Source organism: Orcinus orca, chromosome 2, assembly GCF_937001465.1.
Source record: "Orcinus orca chromosome 2, mOrcOrc1.1, whole genome shotgun sequence".
NCBI lineage: Eukaryota > Metazoa > Chordata > Mammalia > Artiodactyla > Delphinidae > Orcinus > Orcinus orca.
Genome location: NC_064560.1, coordinates 176288068 through 176301243, shown reverse-complemented (window position 1 = coordinate 176301243; position 13176 = coordinate 176288068). Strand labels below are relative to the sequence as shown.

The 13176-nt window shown below is 41.8% G+C and overlaps 2 protein-coding genes across 7 annotated transcripts in view; one reads left to right on the top strand and one right to left on the bottom strand.

The window, feature by feature from the left end:
* Positions 1-89: 89 nt before the first annotated feature.
* Positions 90-10489, bottom strand: SAMD15 (sterile alpha motif domain containing 15). Its single transcript, XM_012539511.3, has 4 exons — positions 10484-10489; positions 8725-10368; positions 7787-7885; positions 90-2059 (listed from the first exon to the last, which is right to left on the bottom strand). Exons 1-4 carry the CDS (start codon positions 10487-10489, stop codon positions 1823-1825), a joined length of 1986 nt encoding a protein of 661 aa, XP_012394965.2. The 3' UTR covers positions 90-1822.
* TMED8 (transmembrane p24 trafficking protein family member 8) overlaps positions 10486-13176 on the top strand; it is a 32675-nt gene continuing 29984 nt past the window's right edge. For 2 of the 6 annotated variants that reach the window (XM_049705315.1, XM_049705313.1), the window contains exon 1: positions 10711-10800. Coding sequence is in view for 2 of the 6 variants with exons in the window: in XM_004262282.4 (XP_004262330.1) it covers positions 10683-10800 (118 nt within the window). In the remaining 4 variants the exon portion in view is untranslated. Of the gene's footprint in view, positions 10801-11569; positions 11689-13176 lie in introns of those variants that run through there. The other 4 variants (XM_004262282.4, XM_049705314.1, XM_049705316.1 and 1 more) reach the window with 4 other exon arrangements.

The window sequence follows — 13176 nt, the reverse complement described above, 5'->3', positions numbered from 1 at the left end:
TTAGTCTATAAAACTAGAGTGGAATTGGAGTCATTCAAGCAACAAGAAGTATTTTTAATTTCTTTTGAACAGTCCAGTCACAGGCAGACTCTGGTCTGAATTTCATTTTATAAAAGTCTGGAGTTACCACATAAAACGCCTTGTAAACAAACCCAGACCCTAGTCCATGGTCAATGATATACTTCTATAAGCCATGTTGTTTTAACAGGTAAATACAAATCTAAAAAAATATTTTTAAAATTTTGTTCTCTGATGCCAAAAAGGAATGAGAACCTCCCCCCTCCTTTTTCATAACACATTTCCTTTTTTTTTAACATCTTTATTGGAGTATAATTGCTTTACAATGGTGTGTTAGTTTCTGCTTTATAACAAAGTGAATCAGTTATACATATACATATGTTCCCATATCTCTTCCCTCTTGCGTCTCCCTCCCTCCCATCCTCCCTATCCCACCCCTCTAGGTGGTCACAAACCACCTAGCTGATCTCCCTGTGCTATGTGGCTGCTTCCCACTAGCTATCTATTTTACGTTTGGTAGTGTATATATGTCCATGCCACTCTCTCACTTTGTCACAGCTTACCCTTCCCCTTCCCCGTATCCTCAAGTCCATACTCTAGTAGGTCTGTGTCTTTATTCCCATCTTACCCCTAGGTTCTTCATGACCTTTTTTTTTTTCCCTTAGATTCCATATATATGTGTTAGCATACAGTATTTGTTTTTCTCTTTCTGACTTCACTCTGTATGACAGACTCTAGGTCCATCCACCTCACTACAAATAACTCAATTTCGTTTCTTTTTATGGCTGAGTAATATTCCATTGTATATATGTGCCATTTATCTGTTGATGGACACCTAGGTTGCTTCCATGTCCTGGCTATTGTAAATAGAGCTGCAATGAACATTTTGGTACATGACTCTTTTTGAATTATGGTTTTCTCAGGGTATATGCCCAGTAGTGGGATTGCTGGGTCGTACGGTAGTTCTATTTGTAGTTTTTTAAGGAACCTCCATCCTGTTCTCCATAGTGGCTGTATCAATTTACATTCCCACCAAGAGCATAACACATTTCCTTTTAAAAACTTGTAATATAAATCCTTTTTCTCTGTTTTTGAGATGTATGCTCCTCTTCTAAAAAGGTGAATAAACTTTCTGCCAGTTTTCCATCCCGGGACCGTCTTTCGGGGGAGGGGCCCTTGGAGCCGCCTCTTTGAAATGCGGGCGTTTAGAAGGATGGCGCTTTGTCTCCCTGACGCTGGGGGTTTAGCCTAAGTGCTTGGCTCCAGGGAGTAAATTTCTGTTTGTCACTAAGATATGAGAACTTTTATTTTTCCTTTGGACACAGACAGTCAACATGTAAATAATGGATTATATCTGCCTGGCTATATAGAAGGGTGAGATATCCTTGTCTTGGCAATCTCTTTAGTGGCCTGCCTGTAATGTGCATCACAGTCTGATTTTATGCTGATTCAATAATACAACTGTGTCCTTGTCTGCACTTATGAAGAGGATTATCTGGGTTGGCAGGTGATTTTACTTTTAGTCTGTTTCTCCATCGTGCTCCTACTACCAGATGAAATACTGGAATTTATCAGGAATTCTTACAATTACCCAGAAAGAGAAATATTGCTATCTTTGTTTTAACAAGGGACTAAATTGACACACAAATAAAGGGAAGGTGCTGTGAGTCAGTGGCAGAACTAGGAATGGAGCCAGCAGTTCTAACTCTGATCCTGAATGAAGAGAAAAAGAAAATGCAGAAATACCACACTTCTTCCCCCACATAATTTAATTTGATTTTCAAGCTAAGTGAAACGGCTTGCCCTATGGTTCAATGGAACATAATGCTGCATCCTCTTCAGGGGTGGTTATTTCTGGAGCAGAATCCTGTAATCCCACTGCTTGCACAAATTCAGACAAGGTCAAGGAATCAGATTTAACTCCACTATGAGATTTTTGCTCTAAAAATAAGCCAATATTGTCCCTGTAGGGAAGGCTGATAGAGCGTGTGAATAATGGCTCTTCAATTCCCAGTAGCTCCCGGGTATGCTGAGAAATTACCTGTAATGCAAGGATAATTTTTTAATGGGATTAACCTGAAAATACAACTAAATCAAGTAAGTTTTACTTAGTTTCCTAGACCTCTTGAATGCTAACCCCTTAAGCTAATTCTATGGGGAAATAATAACGAGATAACACATTGAAAGGCTTCCTACCCTGGCATTATCAAAACACAGTTCTTAAGAGAAACATCACATGATTTATCTTTTTAAAAGTGCCACTTAAAGATGTTTCTAGACCCTTGCATCAGATAGCCGCGGATGGGTTCATTTCTTTTTCTTGGCTGAGCAATTTGACCAATGATATGAGCAGATAATATGTTCAGATTAGGAGCCATGACTTTCTCTAGGAAGGTTAATAAATAACTTTATAAGGGACTCAGTTAACTAAGAAAAAAATTATTACTCAGTTATTCAATTTATTTGCCTGGAAAGAAATCTCAAACACTAAAAAGCAGACATTAAAGTTCCAGTTATTTTATTAGTGCCTATACTTGTATATTCTTTTAAAATATCTTTTGCCACAATTTCAGTGTCTCTAAAACATACTTTGTATTCATTGAGTACCATGCCACTTGGTATCCTAAACTGTCATTGCATTTTCAAAGTCTAGTTTTAATTGCAGGTCTGTTATAACACTGCTATTTGAATTCATATTCTGCCTCTGGGTGAGAATGTAGTCCGTGAAATTGCTGCTAGAACACAGTCAAAGGAGTATGTGGAATGGATTTTTGTTTGTTTAAAACTACTGGCCATAGTTACAAGGCTGGAAAATTCACACCACAGACAATTCTTAACCTGATGCAAAACTGCCCATTAGGAGTACATTTTAGATAGGTAAAATACCATTATTAAAGCAGATGTACAATGTCCTTAAGATCTGCTTGTTGATTCATATAACAGTGTGGATTAATCTTAAATGCATTTTGCTAAGGGAAAGAAGCAAGACTCAAGGCCTACATATTGTTTGATTTCATTTGTGTGACATTCTGGAAAAACTATAGGGACAAAAAACAGACTAATGGTTGCCAGGGATTAGGTGGAGGGATAGGCTGACTACTGTGGGGACACGGGAAGTTTTAGGGTGATAGAATCGTTCTATACAGTTTTGTGGTGGTGGATACATGACCCTGTGCATTTGTCAAAACCCACAGAACTGTATACTAAAAAGAGTGACTTTACTGCAGGTAAAAAATTTAAAAGCCAGGATGTTGTGGGAACCCATGATGGAATATAAACTCTGCGCAGATGAATCTTAACTTTATTACAAATTAAGACATAATCTCACTGAAGGGGGCTGGGAAGAAAGGAGCTGACCTAAATAACTTTCACTTTGAAAAACAGTGCTTTGTCTAGTTAGTGTAAGGCTAATGACAAAAAGAACCGTACACAAATACTGTACTCTTTTGGTAAATTTGTTTCTTATAGGGATACATATTTATAAATAAGCAGAGCCAGGTTTCTCACTGTCAGAGAAAGAAGTTATAAAGAAGCAAAGTGGGGTAGGGAGTAGGAAGGATGAAAGCTAGTATGAACCCTGTGGTGATGGACTAGAGTCAGGGATATCAGTACGAACACATGCTTACAGAAATAAGATAAATATTTGTGTATACATGGGTTAGTATTATACATATATTTCCTACATCCTTCTGCTGAGAGTGACTAGAAGCAGTAACACCTCAGTAGCAACAAGCACAACTAGTGACCACATCTTAATTTCTAAATACCATTCTCTAATAAAAGCAACCAGGGCTCCTTGGAAACATGCCTGCTTCTAGGGCTGTAGCAAGGAAAATAGAAAATGAGTCTGAAGTAAAGTGTAGTGCCAGAAAATGCTAAAAAACAATAAAATGAAATAACGGGAACATGTCAAAAGGACACAGGAGACAAACTGAAAGAGTTCCCAAATAGGGAAGAAGGGACAATTAAACAGAAGAGTTCCTTAAGCAGAGTTCCAATTAAACATGGAAGGAATGAGGAAACCAAATCATCATTAGAACAACATAGTAATAACTGATGCAGGCAAGATGCACTGATGAATACTAAAATTAGTGGGCAAAACTTTAAGAAACAGGTAATTTGCATAGCCTCAAACCACCTCCCCCAGTATATCTATTACTGTGGTATTTACTGTATGTCCATAAACTCTTTGATACTCTTCCCTCCAGGAGGTGGAGCTTAATTCCCCTCTCTTTGAGTATGGGCTGGACTCAGCAACCCACTTCTAATGAATAGAATATGAAAAGGGAAACACAGTAACTTTGTAGTGAAGAAACCTGCAGGCACCACCTTGACCAAATGATCAAAGTTAACATCTCCAGTAATAAATCACATTGATGCCATGTACTCCCTGATATGATTAGATGAGAAGGGCTCATCATCTCTGTGATACTCTCCCCACAAAGCATAATCTCATGGGAAACATAAGACAAACTCAAACTGAGGGAAATCTACACAATACCTGATCACTACTCTTCAAAGTAAGGTCATGAAAGATAAAAGATCAAGAAATTGCCATATATTGGAGGAGACCAAGGAAACATAACAGCTAAATACAAGATAGTATCCCCAACTGGATCCTGGAACAAAAAAAGGACATTGGTGGAAAAATTGCAGAAATCTGAATAAAGTCTGTAGTTTGTTTAATAGTACTGTGCTGGTGTTAATTTCTTAGTTTTGATAAATATATAAATGGTTTGATAAATGGTTACATAAGATGTTAACATTAGGGTAAGCTGGGTTAAGAGTATATGGGGGACTTCCCTGGTGGTCCAGTGGTTAAGAATTGGTCTTGCAATGCAGGGGACGCGGGTTCAATCCCTGGTCAGTGAACTAAGATCCCACATGCCGCGGGGCAACTAAGCCCATGCGCCACAACTAGAGAGCCCAAGTGCTGCAACTACAGAGCCTGCGTGCCACAATGAAAGATCCCACGTGCTGCAACTGAGAATGACGCAGCCAAAAAATAAATAAATATATATTTTTAAGAGAGTATATGGGAACTCTCTGTACTATCTTTGCAACTGTTCTGTAAAACTAAAATCATTTGAAAATTTTAAAAAATATATATTTTTGTTTAGTGACAATTGCTGACATGTTGTTATGAATTTGTGCTATTTAAATAGCTTGCAATAAGGCAGGTGTAATAAAATTCCTGAGATATTATTAAGCTTATAAGGCTCTACTTTGTAACATAAAATCATGCATATGAAAGGAATAAGCAATTCATCTATATTCTTCTCCAAATATTTATCACAGAGTTCTTTTGTTCACTTGATGGAGTGAATAGTTTAAAATATTTTGTGAATTATTTTCTAAGACAGAAAGCTGAAGCAAGTGCTATCTTGTCTAGCTTGTCCCTAGAATAAATAAGATTGACTTTCTCTCCCCTTTTTACCAAGCTAGTGCATCACTATAAATGGGAAAGACAGGATAGTGGTTTCCAGTGCTCCCTTGGCCAGGTGAGAAGAATCAGTGTTTCTCTTTCACAGAACTAGAACAAAAAATCTTAAACTTTGTATGGAGACACAAAAGACCCCGAATAGGCAAAGCAATCTTGAGAAAGAAAAACAGAGCTGGAGGAATCAGGCTCCCTGACTTCAGACTATACTACAAAACTACAGTCATCAAAACAGTATGGTACTGGCACAAAAACAGAAATACAGATCAATGGAACAGGATAGAAAGCCCAGGAATAAACCCATGCACCTATGGTCAACTAAGCTATGACAGAGGAGGTGAGAATATAAAATGGAGAAAAGACAGTCTCTTCAACAAATGGTGCTGGAAAACTGGACAGCTACACGTAAAAAAATGAAATCAGAACATTCTTTAACACCATACACAAAAATAAAGTCAAAATGGGTTAAAGACCTAAATGTAAGACTGGTTATTATAAAACAGAGGAAAACATAGGCAGAACACGCTTTGACATAAATTGCAACAATATCTTTTTCGATCCATATCCCAGAGTAATAGAAAACAAATGGGACCTAATTTAACTCAAAAGAAACCATAAACAAAACGAAAAGATAACCCACAGAATGAGAGAAAATAGTTGCAAATGATGCAACTGACAAAGGATTAGTCTCCAAAATTTACAAACAGCTCATGTAGCTCAATATCAAAAAACCAAACAACCCAATCAAAAAATGGGCAGAAGACCTAAAGAGACATTTCTCCAAAGAAGATATACAGATTGCCAACAAACACATGAAAGGATGCTCAACATCACTAATCATTAGAGAAATGCAAATCAAAACTGCAATGAGGTATCACCCCACACCCACCAGAATGGCCATCTTCAAAAAATCTGCAAACAATAAATGCTGGCGAGGGTGTGGAGAAAAGGGAACCCTCCTACACTGTTGGTGGGAATGTAAATTGATACAGCCACTATGGACAACAGTGTGGTGGTTCCTTAAGAAACTAAAAGTAGAGCTACTATATGATTCAGCAATCCCACTCTTGGGCATATATCCAGAGAAAAACATGGTTCAAAAGGATACATGCACCCCAGTGTTCATTGCAGCACTGTTTACAATAGCCAAGATATGGAGACAACCTAAATTTCCATCAACAGATGAACAGATAAAGATGTGGTATATATAATAGAATATTACTCAGCCATTAAAAAGAATGAAATAATGCCATTTGCAGCAACATGGATGGAACTGGAGATTATCATACTAAGTGAAGTAAGTCAAACAAAGACAAATATCATATGATATCGCTTATATGTGGAATCTAAAAAAAACGATACAATGAACTTACTTACAAAACAGAAACAGACTCACAGACTTAGAGAACGAACTTATGGTTACCAGCGGGGAGGGGAGGGGTAGATTGGGAGTTTGGGATTGACATGTACACACTGCTATATTTAAAATGTCTTTCCATGAAAAAAGAAAAGAAAAAAATTAGTGTTTCTTTCTTCCTGCACCCCTCACCAGTCTCACCTATACATTCTCTGTCATCTTAGTATTTTGTAGGAAGAACAAAGGGAAAGGTGAGTCAGTTCTGTAGGTGTTAGAGACATAAAATGTATGACAGCTTTGGAAGAGAGGTTACTGTGGGCTGGGAAGATCAGGAAAGACTTCATGGGGAGATGAGAATTGAGTTGGGTCCTGAGGGATGGTTAACATTCATATTAGTCTTGCGGGGGAGGCGGGGAACTGAGCAAAGATGTAGAGGGAAGAATGCACAAGACGGGTTTGTGAGGGTGTGAGCTGGACCTGTGAGGCTGAAGCAGAAGATTCACATAGAAGAGTACCAGGCGAGAGAACAGTGGTGGGAGAACACTTGTGGAGGGGCCTGAATCCTAAGCTGAGGAGTTGAGACTACCTTGTAAGTAGAGGGGATCCAAAGAAGCTTTGAGTAGTATGCTGTATAAATAGTTGGAAGGTGAGAGTCTAAAAGCAGGGTCCTTGAATCCAAAGGGCCTATAGACAGAGGCTAAAAGCAGGCTACTGGTACATTCTAGTAAAGGTCTGATAAAGGTCTGAACAAGTGGGAATGGAGAAAACCAGATGCTATAGGAGGAACTGATAGTTCTTGGGATCTTTGTGGGGATCAAAGGAAAGAGAGGAAGCAACCACTCTGAGCCTGGGAAACTAGGAGTATGATAACACCTTTGGGAGAAATTGGAGGCCACGTTGGAATAAAAGGAGGATGGTTTGAGATGGTAGCACTGTTTCAGTGCTCTAGTGGGAAATTATACACAACTCACCTTCATGTCCTCGAAATCTGTTATACCCATCTGAGGGAGGTTTGAGCAGTTTACGTGGATGAGTTTTCGGCCACTGATGAAGTTTGTGGTAAAACACTCCTGTCAGTACAATGAGAACATTACTCAAAAGATGTATGGCAAATACAGGAAGAAAAAAAGCAAGAAAGAGAAAAGGAGGTGGGAAGGAAGGAAAGAGGGAGGGAGGGGAGGAGGAATAAATAAATCATATTTGTCTCTAGCTCTGTACTGAGAAAAAATTGTAATTTAATAATCCCACATATTTTCCATCTAAACTCTTGATTAAATTTCACACTGCTGCTTAATTTTTTTTTTTTGGCACGATACAACCAGTGCTTCTTTCTTGCCTCAACTACATTTTTAACTACAGTGGTACCAAAGATTTCAGATCTTGTTTTGTTTGTGGAACATAGTTGGCAGTGAAATAATAGGATTCACCCTGTTTAAAAAAGAAAACTATCCTTGGTTAATTGGCTATATAAATTAGTACTGTTAGGTGATCATGGTACATATAACACATTTGGGGCAGACACTACGATTAATAGTACAAGTTAAAGTTAAGGGAGTTGCTACTAAAACAACCTAACAAAGTACCAAAAAGTCTACCTTGGATGAAATCTTTTTAGAAATACAGATTTCTATGAAAAGAAATCTACATAAATTTCTTAGTCTTTATTCAAGGATTGCAGAGAAGTATAATCACTGTGATGAATAGGAAAAACAAACGTGACCTTTCCTTCCTCTCCCAATATACAAATATGTATCAGTGGAAAGGCCAAAATTAAAATCCAAGTTACTACCATAGTCCATGCCTCTTCTACACTCCTTCTAGTGAAGATGCAAAAGCTCAGGTAAGGATAGAGGAATAAGAGGTAGAGGAATGAGACTATACGATTTCAAAAAATGTTATTTTTGTATACCTTGTATTGAGGGAAGCCTAGCTGGCAAATCCACTCTGCAACTTTCTCTGGGCTCCATTCAAGATACTCAAATTGTAGGTCAGTACTTTTTTTTGGCTGGGTTTCTTTATCTTTAGGTACCAGTGTCACTGACTCTGGGGACAGATCTTTCTTTTCATTAGAGGACTCTTTTAAATCCCTCTGAGACTCAGAGTAATATGAGTAGAATTCATAATTGGTATCAGAAAACTGAAACAGATTTTGGAGTTCTTTAGAAAACTCATAATCTATATTCACTGAGTCTACTTCACTTATTGGAAGAGACTCTAACACAGAGTCTTTTGAAACGTCTTTAGTTTCTTTTACTAACAACTTTCTTGTTTGATAGTCAGAGTACTCTGGCTCATCTCTGTCTACAGAACACTTAAGTCTGATTGGTTCTGGCCTATCTTCCTTGGCAAATTCTACACATGTCTCTATTCTAAGTAGTGGTTTGGCTTTATATGGTAACTCTGAATCTATCTTCTTAGTTGGCTCTGTTTGTGTCTTCTCTTGCACCTCTGGTACGATCTTCTGTGGTGGCACCTGACCTGTTTCTTCAGTTGACTTTCTCGGTTCTTTCTTTGGAAACTCTGGTTTAGTCTGTTCTGGTGGCTCTGGAACTTGCTCCTCAGTTGACTCTCTTAGTGTCTCCTCTGATCTGGACTTCTGTGATGGTGCTAGACCTGTCTCCTCAGTTGATTTTTTCTGCTTATCTTTTTGATCTGGAGATTTGGTGTCCTCTGGTGGCTCTAGAACTTTCTCTGCAGTTGACTTTCTTTGTGTCTCCTCAGTAGACATACTTGGTTTCTCTTCTGGAAACTCTGGTATGGCCTGCTCATGTGGCTCTGTCCTTTTCTCCTCAGGTGACTTACTTTGTGTCTCCTCTGGAATCTCTGGTGTGGTCATCTTTGGTGGCTGAAGATCTGCCTCTTCAATTGATCTTCTTAGTTTCTCACTTGGAAATTCCGGTTTGGTCTGCTCTGTAGGTTCCAGACCCGTCTTTCCATGTTGCTCTCTAAGTGACTCCTCCCAAACCTCTAGTTTGGTCCCCTCTACTAACTCTAATCTTGTCTCACTGATTGTGGCCCCTGGAACCTCAGCCTCGGCTTCCTTTCGTAGCTCTAGATCTGTTTCCTTAGCTGCCTCTATGAGCATATCCTCTGTGACATCTGGTTTGGCTTCCTCCTCTGGCTCCCCATGCTTTTCGTCCACAAGGACCTCCAAATCCTTGAAAAGCTCTACTTCTATCTGTCTGGATGTCTCCGACTTTACCTCTTTGGGAATCCCTAGCTCAATCTCGCTAGAAATGTCTGTCTTGGACTTTTGGGGAGCCTCTTCCTCGGACGTCCAGGTGGGTTTCAGACGTAGGTGTATATTCTTAGCACTCGCCGGTGTCTCCTCTTTGAAGCCCTCTTTTTGCGTCTCTGGTTGTGGCTCTTGGTCAGTCCCTACAGGCAGCTCTGGCCCTGCCTCTTCCATGCTGCCTGGTTCGACATCTTCAGTCACCTTAAGAGACTGAAGTTTTGGTCTCTCAGGCTGCAGGTCTTCATCTTCACCGGGGCCGGAATCGTAACCTTCTGGGACTTCAGCCGTGACGCAGACTAGCCGACGCGCCCAGGCCTCCTAGCAACCCCAATTTCCGATAGCGTGTCTATGGATACCACGACTTCCGGCCGGGTCTCACTAAATCTTGCCCAGGTTTCGTTTCTTCTTTCAAGCACTGACTTTAAAAACCTGCGATCATAAGCACGCAGTAACCCTCCCCGAGCCTGCGTCGCAGGCCTCCGCTAGCCAGAGCTCTCGCGACCGCTAGGGGCCGACGCGCTGCCCCTTCCGGCCCGCGGGCTCCGCTCGGCTCTTCCCGGCGCGCTGGGCCTTCGGCTCTTTCCGGAGCCACTTGCGGCAGGCTGCGGAGGCGCTGCGGACGCGGGCTGCAGATGTCGGACCGGCGGGCGGCTGAGGGGCCGGGCGTCTGGAGCCCCGCAGCCCGCCGAGGGCCGGCGCACGGCGTCGGGGACGGCCCGGGAGTGGAGGGGAGCCAGGCGGCCGCCTCAGGTACGCAAGGCCGGGCGCCGGCGGGTGGGTGCCGCCGGCCTCGGGACCCCGCACCTCGGTGCGAGGCTCGGCCGCGCTCTGCCCCGCGCTGCCCGGAGGAGCGGACCGGCCTGGGCAGCCCCTTCGCGCGCGGAGACCCTGCCTTCGCTCCTGCCCGGGCCCGGCTCCCCCGGGCCGCGACTCCCGCCCCCGCCGCCGCCATCCTTCGGGCCTGGTCTTCGCTCGAGATTATTTTCTACTCCTGTTTCGAAATGCCTTGGTTCCTGCCCCGCTTCCTTTCGCAGAACAGCCCGGATGGTAGTGACAGGGCATCTCTGACCCTGGCGCCTCTTCACCTTCAGCACGCCTGCCCATCACTCCTTGGCTGCCGACCCCGACCCCACCGGCCTTGCTGCCCCTGCTTCTGGCTCCCCACCCCGATCCTCACCTCTGTCCCAGGTCCCAGCCTTTCCACGCGCCTCTCTGCCCCCATCCGAATAGGCAGCCTCGCCTTCCTCTGTCCAGAATCCCGTTTGCTGTAGCCTGCCTGCATATAGGGCCCCGCGCCTCACCTCGCATCCATCCTCTCCGCCTTTTAGAGTGGGCGAGATGAAAAGCGCAGTTGGAAATAGGTGGGCTCTGGGGTCTTTTGAATGAACATAGCGGCCAGAGCCAAGGCAGGAAATCGGGGCTGAAATAGGAACTTTGGCGACCCTCCCTCATTCTCCGGGACCCTCCTCTGGTTCCGGAGACTGTCTTACTTCCACCCACGCTAGTTCCTCCGTGTGGATTACCTCATTGTCAGTGTCCGAAGGCGAAAGTGTCCAGCGATTACACTTACCTTCCGAGCCTCCTTATCATCACCACACGGGATGCAACTAAAAAGATGCTCATTTGAAATACGGAAGGGTAGGTAGGGGGAGAGGACTGGGCTCACTAAGTAGCAAGTAAAAATTAAATTTCCAGTTCTGAAATTAAAATAGACACCATGAAGTATAGCGGTAGAGGTGGTACCATGATGCCTGGGCTGGAGTGTGAATCTTGAATTTACTTGGGCAAATCACTCATCTGTGTTTGTTTCCTCATCTGTAAAATGTGGGCACTATAGGATTGCATGGACCACTATGTATGAGGCACTTGGTGCCTAAGCCACGGTACACAGTAAACCGGTGTTATCCGTTATGAGAATAAGGTCTGTTTTTGCTCACCGAAACTCCACGTGCTGTCAGAGGAGGTGTTCCTGGATGTGTATCTCCGGGTATGGTGACTTTCCCCGTCTTTTACTTCTATCCTAAATATCTCCCATTTCCTAATGCTGCTTGGGTCAAACACACACACCCACAAGCTTTGAATCACCCAGCTTTTTCATGTGACTTTATATTCTCTTACTTTAAAATATCTAACAATTGTCTTTTTTCCTTCTTATGAACTCTTATGCTTTGTAGTAAATTCAGAATTGCTGGCATGTATTTAACATTATAGCAATAGAAATTTTAAGCATACTTTCTGAACGATTAAGCAAATGAACACTTAGAAAGTCTCATAAACATCTGTCCCTTGCATGTGTTAATATTTATAAATTAAGGATTTTTTTTTTTTACTTCCTCTTTAGATCCTTGTGGCAAATATACCCAAGCATTTTAAACAGAAAGGTCTTAAGAATAGCCCAGGAATGTATTGGAGGATAGTGGGTTTGTCTCTGAGTGTGTCTCTCCCCCCACCCCCAAACCTTGTAATTGGTTCCTGCATTCACATTTTCCTCCCAGGATGTTGATGGAAATACTTATGATTACTTTCTTCTTCTTGCCCTCAGAAAACAGGGTGAGTGTTGATTTCTTTTATGTCATGTAGGGGTTTGTTATTGTAGCTCAGAGCAAGCTCTTCCCCTTGAGGTAAGATTTGTTGCTAATAAAATAGCTAATAAAATAATAGTAATGATAGCTTACATTAATTGAATGCTTACTCTGTGCCAGAATGTGGAAAAAGATTTCCTTGTATTATCCGACTTAATCCTGTCAACAGTCATTTCCTCCCCATTTTACGGAAGAACAAACTACAGCTGAGAGAAGTTAACTTATTTGCTCAAGTTAGGTGTGGAGTTTTTACTGTCTGTCTGAAATTGTCACCTTGTTATGATGAAGTTCAGAATAGTTTATTTTTATTTTTATTGGCCATTAATCAAGTATTGGCATTCTAGGGCAGGTTACGGTCTTTGCTGTCTAGGGGTTTTTAGTTTGGTAAGATGAGAGTACCCAGGAAGAAAAATCGACCATTCAAAACTTTATATAATTGGGTGTCTTTTATTGCAATTCTTGCCACACTGTGCGGCATGTGGGATCTTAGTTTCCTGACCAGGGATTGAACCCTCGCCCCCTGCAGTGGAAGCACAGAGTCCTA

Excerpts from the sequence above, each read along its gene's own strand:
- SAMD15 (XM_012539511.3), bottom strand. Across the intron at positions 7,886-8,724 it reads TAGGCTTCCCTCAATACAAG|GAGTGTTTTACCACAAACTT; the intron begins GTATACAAAAAT and ends TTGTACTGACAG. Across the intron at positions 2,060-7,786 it reads CAGATTTCGAGGACATGAAG|GTAATTTCTCAGCATACCCG; the intron begins GTGAGTTGTGTA and ends CTTGCATTACAG.